General features: G+C 40.1%; 1 protein-coding gene across 6 annotated transcripts in view; it reads right to left on the reverse strand.

Annotated features, from left to right (window-relative positions):
* The window catches only part of ZNF592 (zinc finger protein 592), a 59481-nt gene that overhangs the window by 10420 nt on the left and 30486 nt on the right, over positions 1–18575 (reverse strand). For all 6 annotated transcript variants that reach the window (XM_032621407.1, XM_032621403.1, XM_032621405.1 and 3 more), the window contains one exon: positions 3000–3178. In XM_032621407.1, the coding sequence (XP_032477298.1) occupies positions 3000–3178 (179 nt within the window). The remainder of the gene's footprint in view (positions 1–2999; positions 3179–18575) is intronic.

Raw genomic sequence — 18575 nt, forward strand, 5'->3', positions numbered from 1 at the left:
AAATACAAATCAAAATCATGAAATACAACTTTATACCCACAACAGCTATATGCAAATGTCAGACAATAACAAATATGTGAAGAAATCAAAACTCTCATACACTGCTGATAGGAATATAAATGTGGTATAGCCACTTTGGAAAACAATCTGGTAGTTCCTTATTTTACTGCTAGGTATATATCCAAAAGAACTGAAAACATGTGTTACATAATAACTTGTACATGAATGTTCATTAGCAGCATTATTCATAATAGCCAACAGGTAGAAACAAAAAAGGAATGAAATACTAATATATGTTACAACATGGATGAATCTTGAAAACATTAGGCTAAGACCACATGTTATATGATTCCATTTACATGAAACGTCCGAAGGAGACACATCTATGAGACAGAAAGCAGTTGCTTAGGGTTGGGGGCATGGGAGGATTGCAAATATAGGGTTTCTTTTTGGTTGATGAAAATATTCTAAAATTGATTGTGGTGACTGATTGTACAACTCTGTGAATATAGTAAAAACCACCAAATAGGACACTTTAAATGGGTGAATAGGATGGTACGTGAATTACATCTGAATAAAGCTGTTACCAGAAAAACACATTAATAGTTGAAGATCTTAAGTATAATGAATACTGTATTAGTGTGTATATCTTCTGAGTTCAACCACAGATCACTGAAAATTTTAATGTCAATATCTTCAGTAATACCTCTAGCTGAATCATAATACTTTTTTGTCTGACATTTCTTACAAAGGCTTGATAAACTAAATTCCTTTTGAGACATTAGGTTTGTTTCTACTCTTACAGAAGAAAGTAAAATATTTAATTAAAAGACAAAAAATGTTATTAATCCATCTGTGTTACTGAAAATTTCTTGGATTCAAGATTCAAATACAAAAATTAAAGTGTTGATTGCATTGCTATTGGATTCGATTTGATCTTGAAACAATCAGCATACACTTAAGTCAAAGTTAGAAAGGTATTTTCAAACTTTATGAAAACTGCAAAAAACACAGGTTCAGGTGTTTGGTTTTAAAATGTAGCCTGGGATGCTGCCCAGCAATGCTCTTCTGCAACACGGAGGCAAGGGCTTTGTATAACCTCATCTCTGGATTATTTTCTTCCCATACACTTTAGCTTCTCCATTCTCCATAACATGTAAAAGAAATCAGTCTACATTTGGACATGCTTATACCAAGAGAGAAACCTGGAAGATCACTAACCACTCCCTATCCCTCACCCCAGTATACAAACTATCATCAAGCCCTAATGTTTCTACTTCCTAATCTCTCTCAAATTTACCTTCTCTCCATCCCCACAGCCATGCCTTAGCTGAATCCCTCAGTCTCTCATCAGGATTGCCACACAACCAGTCTCTAATCTCTCCCCTCTAATATACATGTCAGCTTTCCAGAATGATCTTTCTAAAACACATATCCAGTTGGATCACTCCCCTGCTGCAAATCTTTCTGTAGCTCATCACTGTCCACTGGATAAAGTCCAAACGTCTGCCAAGGAATACAAGGTCTTGCACGGCCTGACCTCTACCAACTCCCTAGTCTCATTTCTCACCCTTCCTCCGGTTCATCCTGACCTACATCTATTGAAATGCTCATCATTCCTGTAAGTCCTTTTATGTGTGCTGGTATCCCTTGCCTATGCTCTTGCCAGATATGCTCTCCCGCTTTCTTCTACCTAAAATCTCCTAGTATCTCCTCTATGAAGCTTTCCTGACCACTCCTCAACTATGGGACTTAACACTTTGAATCGTAATTACTTGTGTGCATGTCTGTAACCTATCAGACTGAAGCCCCTTGAGGGCAGGAGCTGGGTCTTAATCATCTTTGTATCTTGAGTGTCTGGCACAATGCTAAAGACAACAGTAAGTACTCAAGAAATGTTTATTAAATGAACTAAATCAATAAAAATATTTAATACCAAAGAGAAGAAAACCTTAATAAATCTGGGGAAAATTATATTTCTGAAGTAAAAATAATCAAGTAAAGCATGAGAAGATGTAGAAACTCCTGAGTAACCAGTAAACCAGTAAAGGAGACCTGATTGCGTCAATGTAAAATGATGGATCAATGAGTTTTGGACGGAGTGTTCTCCCTCATTTTGATCTTTTTCCTGAAAATGACTTCTTGCTTATATTTGTTCAACACAATGGAGAAGATTCAGTTTAATTAAAATAGAGTTTTCTCAGTTTTACCATGAAGCTGATGATTTTTTCCATTCTTAGGTTTTGCTTCTCACAAACTGACAAAGATACTACAGTCCTTTGAGTTTGGCATCTTGCCATTTGTTAACAAAAATTGAGAACATTTGAAAGTACTGACAGTTGTAAATTTATTACTGAAATAGTACTTTAAAATTAATATGCCAAACACGATAACTTTGTGAACAAATTTATATACTTTTAAAAAACAAACTGACAAAGTGAATGCTTATATATATTCTAATCTCCCTCAAATCTTCCCATTTAAAGCTTTTTTTTTTTAAAATTTATTTATTTTTTTATCTTTTGGCTGTGCCGCGCATGGCATGTGGGATCTTAGTTCTCCAACCAGGGATCGAACTCACGTGCCCTACAGTGGAAACGCAGTCTTAACCACTGAACAGCCAGGGAAGTCCCAAAGCTTTTTTTTTTTTTTTTTTTTTAATGTTTAACTTTTTAACTCCTTATTCTTCTTCCCCTTGCTATTCTGGTTCCCTACAAGATTAAAAATGTCTGTCCACATACCAATCAACATTTTTCTCTTATTAGGCTGCAGCTCAGGCCTCTTAAGATCAAAACTCATTTTTTTTCGCCGTGCCTCGTGGCTTGCAGGATCTCAATTTCCCAACCAGGGATTGAATCCAGGCCACAGCAGTGAAAGCACCAAATCCTAACCACTAGACCACCAGGGAACTCCCAAAAGTCAAGTCTTAAATGAGTTCTGGTCCAGAAAAATAACCAGCCACTGGGCAAGCCCAGGACAGTGAGTCAGGTAGCACCCACCTGTAGCCCACCTTGCGGGCATAGTGCAGGCAATTCTCCTTTACATGCGTCTGGAAGTAGGCAGAGCGACAGAGGGCTCCACACTCCGGACAACAGTAGGGGGACTTGTGGGCGTGGATCCGCTGGTGGGCACAGAAACTGCACTGGTTGGGCAGCAGCATCTGGCACACCTGGCAAGTCTAGGAAAGAACAGCAAGAAAGCAGTTCACGCAGGAGCCACAGGCCTGTAGCTCTCCAATCAGAGCTGTCTGGCTTTCCTAGGACATGGGTCAGAATGACCTCCTCCCCCAACCATTCTCTCTTCCAGCTCTCCTAGGACACTAGTGAAATCCCCAGACCTCATGAAGTGTTGACACTGACACCCAAGCTAGCTTTGCCTCTCACCTTATTAATCAAAAACAGACCTGACCGTATTTTCCCAAAGATTAGTCCTACATGTAGGACTGTGAGTACTTCTCTCAGGACTGTGAGTACTTCTCTCCTCTGGCTTAGCAGAGGACCACGTTTTCCTTTTCAGAGGCCCAAGGCACTTCTTGAATTCTAAGACCTCATTACACTGCCAGACTCACCAGGGTCTCTACCCTAGCTCAGCAGGTTCCTACTCAACAGCTTTAGTCAGCTGATCAGGGACTTCCAAAGTAGACCTGAGCCTACCTGGTTAATAATGCTCAGAAGCCCCAGTGCAGACTAACTGAGCTTCCATAACCTCAGCCCACTCTGGGGGGTGCCCTGAGCCACAACTGACCACATACACCCACAGGAAAGCACAGGATAGGTAGCAGCTCCTTTGTTCTCAGTCCCAGGAGAGAACCAGAGGCTAACAAGTCCTACAGGCAGACTCATTGAAGCTCTCTAATGGGGACAGCCCAGAGGGAGAAAGCAAGAGACTAAGCTGGTGCCTGCATCTGAAGAGGCCCTTCTTAGGAAAAAAGGGACAACTGTACTACTCACTAAGGGGGCCACTGACCTGGGGTCAGAGGAGTGCTTGGAGGGATAAGTTGTTAGGGAGGTCAGGAAAAGATCTCTGCTTTAAGCAGCAATATCCAGAATATAGGGCCTCTACAGGACAAACAATCCAGTGTTTTCAACAAAAAAAATTTCAGTGGAAAAAAAAGATTAAGGGAAGAGGAATTTACAGATTAAAAGAGACTTAAAAGACATTTTCAGTGTATACAACTGCCATGTATAGCCCTTATTTGGATCCTGATTCAAGCAAGCCAAGTGTAAAAAGAAATGAGACAATCAGATATTTTAACCCTAACTTAATGATGACAACACTGAGACATCTGCCATTTGATATTAAGATTTGATAATAAGGAATTATTATTAATTTTGAGATGTGATGATATTATGTCTATGTTTTGGTACTTTTTGAGGATAAAACTTTATCTTTTAGATATATATACTGAAATAGATACTATAATGCTGGAATTTGTTTAAAAACAATCCACTGGGGGAGAGGTGAGTAAGAACATAGATGAAACAAGATGGGCCACTGAGTTGGTAACTGTTAAAAGAAGGTTCATTATACCATTCTTTCCATTTTTATATATGTTTGGGACATTCCATAATAAAAGGTTTTGTTGCTGTTTTTTCACTATTGCTCTAGGTGCAAAACAGTAAACAAGTATGCTATTTTTTGTGTAAAAATGGAGGAAATAATCACTCTCACACATACACACACACATTTGTTCATATTTGCAAAAAAGGAGCAATGGAGCAGTAAACCAAAAGTCAATAAAAAATGGTTACCTATGGGGAAGGAGAGAACAGGGTGAAACGGACAGGAATGGAAGCAAGACTTTTCTGCATATACCTTGTTATGTAATTTTGGAATCACATAAATGTTTTACATAATTTCAAATACATATACAAAATTAAACTAAATAAACAAAAGCATTCCCTAAAAACTGAAAAACAGAAATAACCTAACTCTGTATCAAGTAGGTGACATAACCATGTAGAGAAAAAAATTATCCCCAGTGACTTTTAAAACACAGTATTTTGACTTATACATTCTTAATATGATATATTCTAAGGACAAAAAGAATTGTAAATACACCCTCAACTTTATGCAGTTGTCCTAACATTAGAAATAATATTGATTTTGATATTTAAAAATTGGTGTGTATGGGTGTGTGTGTGTGTTATGTGTGTAGTAAGAAAATCTTAGGAACCAAGATTTTCAGTATAAAATCAGTTACATAAAAAGGATAATCTTGGGCTTTCCTGGTGGCGCAGTGGTTAAGAGTCCACCTGCTGATGCAGGGGACGCAGGTTTGTGCCCCGGTCCGGGAAGATCCCACATGCCGTGGGATGGCTGGGCCCGTGAGCCATGGCCGCTGGGCCGGTGCGTCCAGAGCCTGTGCTCCGCAACAGGAGAGGCCACAACAGTGAGAGGCCCGCGTACAGCAAAAAAAAAAAAAAAAAAAAAAAAAAAAAGGATAATCTTACATTTTAATACCTGCATAAACTCATGATCTTCCTTTCCTCTTATTAAAAATATATTTTTTAGGAACAGATATATCCAGCAGAATAAGCATCTCTGGTGCCCAGAATGTGGCCTCTAAATATCATTTCTCACACACATTCACACAAAAAAACCCCTGGCTTCTTGGAAAAACAACTGACTCTAGGTTTAGTACAAGAAATGTGCCCAGGACATCTTGTTGGGGCTCAAAGTAAGAAAGCTTCTCAAGGTTTAATGAGTTCATATCAAAAGGACACAGGAGCCAGCTTGAAGGGGCTCCCACGGATCAAAGATGGGACAACTAAGCATCAAAAAGAATGACTCACAGGACTTCTCTGGTCACACAGTGGTTAAGAATCTGCCTGCCTGCTGAGGAATGCCTTATCTCCTAACTAGTTTGGGACATGAGCCAAGTTAAAATCAATAAGTGCTATAAACCACTTTATGTTGTTCCTCTCAGACTTCACGACCAGGGTGATAGATGGTCTGTGTTTGGAATGTATACACAGCTTGTGTAGAAAGGTTTGAATCAGCTTACAGCTTAAACCAACCCAAACAAGCCAAGTGGAGACTGAGTCCAGGTATGGACTCAGGAAGAGTGGACACCGTCATGCTTTGAGGGTCACAGATCACTATCTACAACTTGGCTGTGAACTCATGGCAAACATTCCTGGCAGCAAATGCAAAAACAATAAGTGTTGTGTACAACAATGAAAAAAAAAAGAAGAATCTGACTGCCAATACAGGGGACACGGGTTTGATCCCTGGTCCAGGAAGTTCCCACATGCCACAGAGCAACTAAGCCCGTGCGCCACAACTACTAAGCCTGCGCTCTAGAGCCCATAGGCCACAACTACTGAGCCCACACACTACAACTACTGAAACCTGTGCACCTAGAGCCCACGCGCCACAACAAGAGAAGCCACCATGCTGAGAAGCATGTGCACCACAACGAAGAGTAGCCCCCACATGCCACAACTGGAGAAAGCCCACGTGCAGCAACGAATACACAATGCAGCCAAAAATAAATAAATTTATAAAAAAATAAAATAAATACCCATGAGATATTTTTTTTAAAAAAGAATGACTCACAAATCAAAAACATACAACAGATTCACAAAAAAACAAAAAGAAGAGGACACAAGCATAACACAAAAGAAAACCATCAAACCACAATAGGAAAAACAGAAAAAGGAACAAAGAAGAAATACAAAATCAACTGGAAAACAGGTTTAAAACGGCAATAAATACATATCTGTCAGTAATTACCTTAAATGTCAATGGACTAAATGCTCCAATCAAAAGACACAAAGTGGCAGACTGTTGATTAAAAAACAAACCAAAACAAAAACAAGAGCCTATAATATGCTGCCTACAAGAGACCCACTTTAGGGTGAAGGACATACAAAGATTGAAAGTAAGGGGATGGAAAAAGATATTTCATTTAAAAGGAAATGATAAGAAAGCAGGGGTAGCAATACTCATATCAGACAAAACAGACTTTAAAACAAAGGCCAAAATGAGAGATAAAGAAGGACACTATATAATGATAAACGGATCAATTTTTGTTAACGAGGATATTACACTCGTTAACATATATGCAGCCAATACAGGAGCACCCAAATGTATAAAACAAATACTAACAGACATAAAGAGAGAAACTGATGGGAATACAATAATAGTAGGAGACTTTAACATCCCACTCACATCAGCGGACAGATCTTCCAGACAAAAAAACAATAAAGCAACAGAGATCCTAAACAACATACAATAGAACAGGTAGACCAATTGATATTTTCAGAACATTACATTCAAAAAACACACAATACACATTCTTTTCAAGTGCCCAGGGAACATTCTCTAGGACTGACCACATACTAGGATGCAAAACAAGCCTCAACAAATTTTAGAGGACAGAAATTATTTCAAGCATCTTTTCTGACCATAAGGGCATGAAACAAGAAATCAACCACAGAAAGAGAAATGAGAAAAAAATGATTACATGGAGACTAAACAACATGCTACTAAAAAACCAACGGGTCAATGATGAAATCAAAGAGGAAAATTTAAAATACCCTGAGACAAATGACAATGAAAACACAACCATACAAAATCTATGGGATGCAGCAAAAGCAGTTCTTAGAGGGAAGTTCATAGTGATACAGGCCTTCCTCAAAAAGCAAGAATAAACTCAAATAAACAACCTAACCTACCACCTAAAAGAATTAAAAAAAAAAGAACAAGGGCTTCCCTGGTGACACAGTGGTTGAGAGTCTGCCTGTCAATGCAGCGGACGCAGGTTCGTGCCCTGGTCCAGGAAGATCCCACATGCTGCGGAGCAGCTGGGCCCGTGAGCCATGGCCGCTGAGCCTGCGCGTCTGGAGCCTGTGCTCTGCAACAGGAGAGGCCACAACAGTGAGAGGCCTGCGTACCGCTAAAAAAAAAAAAAAAAAAAAAAAAAGAACAAAAAAACCTGAAGTCAGCAGATGGAAGAAATAATAAAGTTCAGAGAGGAAATAAATAAAATAGAGATTAAAAAAAATATAGGAAAAACCCAATAAAACCGAGAGCTGGTTCTTTGAAAGGGTAAACAAAATTGACAAATTTCTGGCCCAGGTCGCCAAGAAGAAATGAGAGAAGACCCAAATAAACAAAGTAAAAAGTAAAAGAGGAGAAATAACAATTGATACTGCAGAAATACAAAAAACCATAACAGAATATTATGAACAACTATACGCCAACAAACTGGACAACATGGAAGAAACGAACAAGTTTCTAAAAACATACAGCTCACCAAAACTGAATCAAGAAGAAACAGATAGGGACTTCCCCGGTGGTCCAGTGGTTAAGACTCCATGCTTCCACTGCAGGAGGCATGGGTTTGATCCCTGGTTGGGGAACTAAGTTCCCACAAGCCATGGGGCACAGCCAAAAACTAAAAATAAATAAAAATGTTTTCAAAAAAGGTAAAATTGGGACTTGCCTGGTGGCACAGTGGTTAGGAATCTGCAGGCCAATGCAGGGGACACATTCCCTGGTCCGGGAAGATCCCACATGCCACGGAGCAACTAAGCCTGTGCGACACAACTACTGAGCCTGCACTCTAGAGCCCATGAGCCACAACTACTGAGCCTGTGTGCCACAACTACTGAAGCCCGCACACCAAGAGCCCACACTCCTCAACAAGAGAAGCCACTACAATGAGAAAACCCTCACACTGCAATGAAGAATAGCCCCCACTCACTCCAACTAGAGGAAAGCCCACGTGCAGCAACAAAGACCCAACACAGCCAAAAATAAATAAATAAATTTAGTTTTTTAAAAAAAGGTAAAATTGGGCTTCCCTGGTGGTGCATGGGTTGGGAGTCCGCCTGCTGGTGCAGGGGACGTGGGTTCGTGCCCTGGTCCGGGAGGATTCCACATGCCGCGGAGCGGCTGGGCCCATGGGCCATGGCCGCTGGACCTGCACGTCCCGAGCCTGTGCTCTGCAGCGGGAGAGGCCACAGCGGTGAGAGGCCCACGTACCGCAAAAAAAAAAAGAAAAGGTAAAATTATCATTATATGCAGATGACATGATACTATATAGAGAAAACCCTAAACACTCCACACAAAAACTACTAGATCTGGGCTTCCCTGGTGGTGCAGTGGTTGAGAGCCCGCCTGCTGATGCAGGGGACACGGGTTCGTGCCCCAGTCTGGGAATATCCCACATGCTGCAGAGCGGCTGGGCCTCTGCGTCTGGAGCCTGTGCTCCGCAACGGGAGAGGCCACAGCAGTGAGAGGCCCGCGTACCGCAAAAAAAAAAAACAAAAAAAAACTACTAGAACTGATAAACAAATTCAGCACGGTAGCAGGGTACAAGAGTAACATAGAAATCTATTCCACTTCTTTACACTAACAATGAAATATCAGAGAGGGAAAGTAAAAAAAAAAAAAGCAAAACCCTTTCACAATCACATCAAAAAAAATGATGTAGCAAAAGCAGTTCTAAGAGGGAAGTTTATAGCAATACAATCCTACCTTAAGAAACAAGAAACAAAACAAAAGAAACAAGAAACATCTGAAATAAACAACCTAACCTTACACCTAAAGCAATTAGAGAAAGAAGAACAAAAAAAAAAACCCAAAGTTAGCAGAAGGAAAGAAATCACAAAGATCAGATCAGAAATAAATGAAAAAGAAATGAAGGAAACGACAGCAAAGATCAATAAAACTAAAAGCTGGTTCTTTGAGAAGATAAACAAAATTGATAAACCATCAGCCAGACTTACCAAGAAAAAAGGGAGAAGACTCAAATCAATAGAATTAGAAATGAAAAAGGAGAAGTAACAACTGACACTGCAGAAATACAAAGGATCATGAGAGATTACTACAAGCAACTCTATGCCAATAAAATGGACAACCTGGAAGAAATGGACAAATTCTTAGAAATGCACAGCCTTCGGAGACTGAACCAGGAAGAAATAGAAAATATGAACAGACCAATCACAAGCACTGAAATTGAAACCGTGATTAAAAATCTTCCAACAAATGAAAGCCCAGAACCAGATGGCTTCACAGGTGAATTCTATCAAACATTTAGAGAAGAGCTAACATTTATCCTTCTCAAACTCTTCCAAAATCACCATCACTCTGAGACCAAAACCAGACAAAGATGTCACAAAGAAAGAAAACTACAGGCCAATATCACTGATGAATATAGATGCAAAAATCCTTAACAAAATACTAGCAAACAGAATCCAACAGCACATTAAAAGGATCATACACTATGATCAAGTGGGGTTTATCCCAGGAATGCAAGGATTCTTCAATACACGCAAATCAATCAACGTGATACACCACATTAACAAATTGAAGGAGGAAAACCGTATGATCATCTCAATAGATGGAGAGAAAGCTTTCGACAGAATTCAACATCCATTTATGATAAAAACCCTCCAGACAGCAGGCATAGTGGGAACTTTCCTCAACATAATAAAGGCCATATATAACAAACCCACAGCCAACATCGTCCTCAATGGTGAAAAACTGAAACCATTTCCACTAAGATCAGGAACAAGACAAGGTTGTCCACGCTCATCACTATTATTCAACATAGTTCTGGAAGTTTTAGCCACAGTAATCAGATAAGGAAAAGAAATAAAAGGAATGCAAATTGGAAAAGAAGAAGTAAAGCTGTCACTGTTTGTAGATCACATGATACTATACATAGAGAATCCTAAAGATGCTACCAGAAAACTACTAGAGCTAATCAATGAATTTGGTAAAGTAGCAGGATACAAAATTAATGCACAGAAATCTCTGGCATTCCTATACACTAATGATAAAAAATATGAAAATGAAATCAAGAAAACACTCCGATTTACCATTGCAACAAAAAGAATAAAATATCTAGGAATAAACCTACCTAAGGAGACAAAAGACCTGTATGCAGAAAATTATAAGACACTGATGAAAGAAATTAAAGATGATACAGATAGATGGAGAGATATACCATGTTCTTGGATTGGAAGAATCAACATTGTGAAAATGACTCTACTACCCAAAGCAATCTACAGATTCAATGCAATCCCTATCAAACTACCACTGGCATTTTTCACAGAACTAGAACAAACAATTTCACAATTTGTACGGAAACACAAAAGACCCTGAATAGCCAAAGCAATTGAGAAAGAAAAACGGAGCTGGAGAAATCAGGCTCCCTGACTTCAGACTATACTACAAAGCAACAGTAATCAAGACAGTATGGGGTTTCCCTGGTGGCGCAGTGGTTGAGAGTCCACCTGCTGATGCAGGCGACATGGGTTCATGCCCCGGTCCGGGAAGATCCCACATGCCGCGGAGCGGCTGGGCCCGTGAGCCATGGCCGCTGAGCTTGTGCGTCCAGAGCCTGTGCTCCACAACGGGAGAGGCCACAACAGTGAGAGGCCTGCATACAGCAAAAAACAAACAAAAAAAAAGACAGTATGGTACTGGCACAAAAACAGAAATATAGATCAATGGAAGAGGATAGAAAGCCCAGAGATAAACCCACGCACATATGGTCACCTTATCTCTGATAAAGGAGGCAAGAATATACAGTGGCGAAAAGACAGCCTCTTCAATAAGTGGTGCTGGGAAAACTGGACAGCCACATGTAAAAGAATGAAATTAGAACACCCTAACACCATACACAAAAATAAACTCAAAATGGATTAAAGACCTAAATGTAAGGCCAGAAACTATCAAACTCTTAGAGGAAAACATAGGCAGAACACTCTATGACATAAATCACAGAAAGATCCTTTTTGACCCACCTCCTAGAGAAATGGAAATAAAAACAAAAATAAACAAATGGGACCTAATGAAACTTCAAAGCTTTTGCACAGCAAAGGAAACCATAAACAAGACGAAAAGACAACCCTAAGAATGGGAGAAAATATTTGCAAATGAAGCAACTGACAAAGAATTAATCTCCAAAACATACAAGCAACTCATGCAGCTCAATATCTAAAAAACAAACAACCCAATCCAAAAATGGGCAGAGACCTAATTAGACACTTCTCCAAAGAAGATATACAGATTGCCAACAAACACATGAAAGAATGCTCAACATCATTAATCATTAGAGAAATGCAAACCAAAACTACAATGAGATATCATCTCACCAGTAAGAATGGCCATCATCAAAAAATCTACGAACGATAAATGCTGGAGAGGGTGTGGAGAAAAGGGAACCCTCTTGCACTGTTGGTGGGAATGTAAATTGATACAGCCACTATGGAGAACAGTATGGAGGTTCCTTAAAAACTAAAAATAGAACTACCGTAGGACCCAGCCATCCCACTACTGGGCATATACCCCGAGAAAACCATACTTCAAAAAGAGTCATGTACCACAATGTTCATTGCAGCTCTATTTACAATAGCCAGGACATGGAAGCAACCTAAGTGTCCATCAACAGATGAATGGGTAAAGAAGATGTAGCACATATATACAATGGAATATTACTCAGCCATAAAATGGAATGAAACTGAGTTATTTGCAGTGAGGTGGATGGACCTAGAGACTGTCATACAGAGTGAAGTAAGTCAGAAAGAGAAAAACAAATACCATATGCTGACACATATATATGGAATCTAAAAAAGAAAAAGAAAAAGAAAATGGTCAGAAGAACCTAGGGGCAAGACAGGAATACAGATGCAGACCTACTAGAGAATGGACTTGAGGATACGGGGAGGGGGAAGGGTAAGCTGGGACAAAGTGAGAGAGTGGCATGGACATATATACACTACCAAATGTAAAATAGATAGCTAGTGGGAAGCAGCCGCATAGCACAGGGAGTTCAGCTCTGTGCTTTGTGACCACCTAGAGGCGTGGGATAGGGAGGGTGCGAGGGAGGGAGACGCAAGAGGGAAGAGATATGGGGACATATGTGTATGTATAACTGATTCACTTTTTTATAAAGTAGAAACTAACACACCATTGTAAAGCAATTATACTCCAATAAAGATGTTAAAAAAAATCATGTTAAAAAAAAAACAACAGGGGGCTTCCGTGGTGGAGCATTGGTTAAGAATCCGCCTGCCAATGCAGAGGACACGGGTTCGAGCCCTGGTCCGGGAAGATCCCACATGCCACGGAGCAGCTAAGCCCGTGCGCCACAACTACTGAGCCTGTGCTCTAGAGCCTGCAAGCCACAACTACTGAAGCCTGCACGCCTAGAGCCCATGCTCCACAACAAGAAGCCCACGCACCATAACGAAGGGTAGCCCCCACTTGCTGCAACTAGAGAAAGTCCACGCGCAGCAACAAAGACCCAACTCGGCCAAATAAATAAATAAATTAATTAATTAAAAACAAAACAAAACAACAACAACTTAAGAATAAACCTGACCAAGGAGGTGAAAGACTTATGTGATGAGAACTATAAAACACTGATAAAGGAAACCGAAGATGTTTCAAAGATATGGAAAGATATCCCATGCTCTTGGATTGGAGGAATTAATATTGTTAAAATGGCCATGCTACCCAAAGCAATCTACAGATTTAATGCGATCCCTATCAAATTACCCAGGATATTTTCCACAGAAATAGCAAATAATTCTAAAACTTATATGGAACCATTAAGGCCTCAGAATTGCCAAAACAATCCTGAGGAAAAAGAGCAAAGCAGAAGGCATAACCCTCACAGACTTCAGACAATATTACAAAGCTATGGTAATCAAAACACCATGGTACTGACACAAAAACAGACACATGAATCAACGGAACAGAATAGAGAGCCCAGAAATAAACCCACAAACCTACAGTCAATTAATCTTTGACAAAGGAGACAAGACTATACAATGGAGCAAAGACAGTCCCTTCAAGCAAGTGGTGCTGTGAAAGCTGGAGAGCCACATGTAAATCAATGAAATTAGAACACACCCTCACACCATACACACAAATAAACTCAAAATGGCTTCAAGACTTAAATATAAGACATGACACCTTAAAACTCCTAGAAGAGAATGTAGGCAAAACATTCTCTGACATAAATTGTACCCATGTTTTCTTAGGTCAGTCTCCCAAGGCAATAGAAATAAAAGCAAAAATAAACAAATGGAACCTAGTCAAATTTATAAGCTTTTGCACAGCAAAGGAAACCATAAACACAACAAAAAGACAACCTACAGACTGGGAGAAAATATTTGCAAACAATGCAACCAACAAGGGCTCAGTTTCCAAAATATACAAATAGCTCATACAACTCAACAACAAAAAAACAAACAAACCAATCAAAAAACGGGCAGAAGACCTAAACAGACATTTCTCCAAAGAAGACATACAGACGGCCAGTAGGCACATGAAAAGATGCTCAACATCGCTAATTATTAGAAAAATGCAAATCAAAACTACAAAGAGGTACCACCTCACACAAGTCAGAATGGTCATCATTAAAAAGTCTACAAAGTCTACAAATAGCAACATTTCCACTGTTGGTGGAAATGTAAATTGGTGCAGCCACTATGAAAAACAGTATAGAGGTTCTTCAAAAAACTAAAAATAGAGTTGCCATATCATCCAGCAATTCGCACTCCTGGGCATATACCCAGACTAAACTATAATTCGAAAAGATACATGCACCCCTATGTTCAGAGCAGCACTGTTTACAATGGCCAAGACATGGAAGCAACCTAAATGTCTCTGGACAGATGAATGGATAAAGAAGACGTGGTATGTATGTATGCACACACGTACGTATACACACACACACACACACACACACACACACAATGGAATACTACTCAACCACAAAAAAGAATGAAATAATGCCATTTGCAGCAACATGGATGGGTCTGGAGATTATCATACTAAGTGAATTAAGTCAGAAAGAGAAAGACAACTACTATATGATATCATTTATACGTGGAATCCAAAATATGACACAAATGAACTTATTATGAAATAGAAACAGACTCAGACATAGCGAACAGACTTGTGGTTGCCAAGGGGCTGAGGGGATTAAGGAGGGATGGATTGAGAGTTTGGGATTAGCAGATGCAAACTATTACATATAAAATGGATAAACAACAAGGTCCTACTGTGTAGCACATGGAACTATATTCAATATCCTGTAATAAAACCATAATGGAAAAGAAAAAAAAAGAATGACTGAACACATAAACATACTGAATATATAGAAACCAATAAGTTCATTATAACACTACCACTAAAAATAATAGAGGAAGTCACCTCATACCGATTAGGGTGGCTACTATGAAAAAAACAGAAAATAACAAATGCTGGTGAGGATGTGGAGAAATTGGAACCCATGTGCACTATTGGTGGGAATGTAAAATGGTACAGCCACTGTAGAAAACAGTATGGGGGCTCCCCGAAAAACTAAAAATAGAATTACCATATGATCCAGCAATTCCACTTCTGGATATCTACCCAAAAGAACTGATATTGTACAACACAAGGAATATAGCCAATATTTTACGATAACTATAAATTTTGGAGTATAACCTTCAAAAATTGTGAATCACTGTACTGTACACTTCTAACTAACATAACATTGTACAGCAACTATAATAAAATAAAATAAAATACTTGATCCCACAAAAAAAGAATTGAAAGTAAGGTCCTGAAAAGATATCTGTACACCATGTTGATAGCAGCATTATTCATAATACAACTGGAGGCAACTCAAGTGTCCATCAGTGAATGAATGGATAAACAAAATGTGGTATATACAACAACAGAATATTATTCAGCCTTAAAAAGAAAGGAAATTCTGTCAAATGCTAAAACATGTGTGAACCTTGAAGCTATTATACTAAGTGAAATGAGCCAGTCAAAAAGAGACAAACACTGTATGATTCCATTTATGTGAGCTACCTAGAATAGTCAAATTCATAGAAACAGAAAGTAGAATGGTGGTTGCCAGGGGGAAAGGGGAGGGGAGAATAGGGAGTTGTTATTTAATAGGTTTAGAGTTTCAGTTCTTCAAGATGAAAAGAGTTCTGGAAACTGATTGCACAACAATGTGAATATACTTAACGCTACTAAACTGTACACTTAAAAAATGGTTAAGATGGTAAACTTTATGTTACGTGTATTTTACCACAATTTTTAAAAATAATAGAGGAGGGACTCTCAAAACACCATTTAAGATTGTTGGGGCATCAATTCACTACTGTGAAAACTGTTAACTGAGGGAAACAAATTTATCCACTTTTCCAACATAAACTGTATTTCAGGGTAACCTAATAGCCCTCAAGGAAGAGGAAAAGATTTTATACAGAATTCCAGCTAATAAATAAGAAAGAAATAATAAAATTTAAAACAACCTCCTGCAACTCCTAATAAAATTACTGACTCAAGCAGCAATTATTAACGGCTGCTAAAATCATTAGGTAAAAAGATAGGAAACTTTATAAGGAAGGGATCTGAACATTACCCACCTAAACTCACTGATCAAGTTTAGCATCATTAAAACGGACATAATCAAGCACATTGTGCCTCCCTGAAGTAATGAATTATGAAGAACACAGATTTCCCATTCCTCAAGACGAATCTAATCAAGTCTTCATTGCTAACTTCTAGCCTACAGATAAAATATGGGGTATAGAACAAATTAACCGTATGAGGAAGCAATCAAACTCAAAATTATCCTGAAAAATTCTCAGGAAGCAATCAGTGAAACCCAGAATTGTCCTGGAAAGTTCTCAGGACACACGAACCAGTTTCTTCAACAAAACAGTGATGTGAAAAATAAGGGGGAGCGGGGGGCCCTTGTTGGGTGGAGTAGGAAAAGGTACTGCTCTAGATTGAGAAATTTCAAAGATATAACAAACAAACACAACACTTGGTCCACATTTGGATTCTGACTCAAAACAAGCTCAACTGTAAAAAGACAATTTTGACATGAATGGAAAATTTGAATATGAATTGTATTAGACAATGTTAAGGAACTGTTATTAATTTTGTTAGGTGTGATAATGACATAGTTAAACAAAAGCTTAAGAACAAGAAGAAATAATCTCTTTGTGCTGACATCTGCCCAACAAGGTGGCTTGGAATGTAAGGGGAAGGACCCGTCCAGCTACTGCAGAGGGAGGCATAAGTGGTTCAGACTCCCAGGAAGAAGTCAAAGGCCCAAACATGCTGTCCTACAGTCTCTCCAGCAGAGTGGAGCCCAACCCCACCCACTGGTCCACTGCCTGCCCCTCATATGGCCTAAAGCTTGGGTACCATCTTGGGAAACCCAAAGCCAACAGCCATCAAGGTTAGATTTTGATCCCAGAACTCAAGCCTTCCCCTTTCCCTGAGACTCTAAGGCCACATTTATTGGCAGGAGATTTTGTGAGAGAACAGAGCTGGACTGAGAAGCCTCACAGCAACCCCTCCCTTTCCCTCTGGGGGGCCCTCTTGTCCAGCTCCCACTGAAGGAGAATGACACAGAGAAGATGCAGGATGAGAAGGGTGCCAGCCTGGGATCCTACACCCAGACTTTAGCCTGCTCAGATTTTAAAAGGCGAGTGAAGAAAAGTGTGGGGGAAAAACCACAGGCACAGGTATCAGACCTTCACTGGCAAAGGTTCTGATCAGATGACCCAGAAGAAGTGATCCTGTCCAAGTCAACCATGCTGGTACAGCAGGAATACCTGAAGCCCCAGAGGAAAGGGCCTGGGGGACCCACACTCCACCTGACTCATTAGAAAGAAAATGCCAACTGAAACAGAGAAGGTGAAGATGAGAGGCAACAGGGACTTACGGCACCTTGCTGGCCCCTTTCGGGGGCTGCCTACTGAATTCTACCTCCTGTCTCTAGCCCAACACTCCCAAGGCTGGTCTCACTCCCAAGAACTCACTGTTCCTCAAACCACTTTGCACTTTCCCATACCTTTGCCCTATACCTGGAACACCCCTTGCCCCTCCCCCTCCTCCAAACTCATCCCTGCAGGTCCAGCTCAAATGTCATGTCCACGTGGCACCCTCCCTATGCCTGGAACCACGAGGAATTAGTCCCTCTGAGGAACTCTATGCAACTATGTTACAAGCCTGATTTCAGCCCTTAGCCTGCCACACACTCTAGCAGTTCGGGTGGGGAGCCCTGCCCTTGCTGAGCCATCGTGAGCTCCTGGAAGAATGGTGCGACTTCCTCCTACGGGCAACCCTGCTCTTGACACAGAGCCTCTGTGCACATGGGGGACACTCGATAAACAAGGGCAGAGCTCATCAAGACACCAACAGGTGCGTGGGTCACTGTGAACTGAAGTAAAAAGAGCTGGTCTGCTTTCCTTCCAGGTCTCTGTGGCCCTGGCTTAGGGAGGCTTGGTGAGGGTCTGGGCTTGGCTAAGTTGTTAAGGGAGCCACCTGGAGAGGGAAGAGAAGAGCCTTCTGGAGGCCTGCTTCTTCAGAGTACCTTGCTAATACAGACAACAACCGACACACAAGGTGCCAAAGGGTGTTTTCAGCATGGAATGCCTTAAGTCTCACACACACACACACACACACACACACACACACACACACACACTCACACACTTATCAAGTTCTCATCAAGCATAACCAAGAAATTGGAACAAGAGATAAGGGCAGCTGCTTTCTTAGTAGTGAGAACAGAGATGAAGGGA

This window comes from Phocoena sinus, chromosome 2, assembly GCF_008692025.1.
Source record: "Phocoena sinus isolate mPhoSin1 chromosome 2, mPhoSin1.pri, whole genome shotgun sequence".
Classification (NCBI taxonomy): domain Eukaryota; kingdom Metazoa; phylum Chordata; class Mammalia; order Artiodactyla; family Phocoenidae; genus Phocoena; species Phocoena sinus.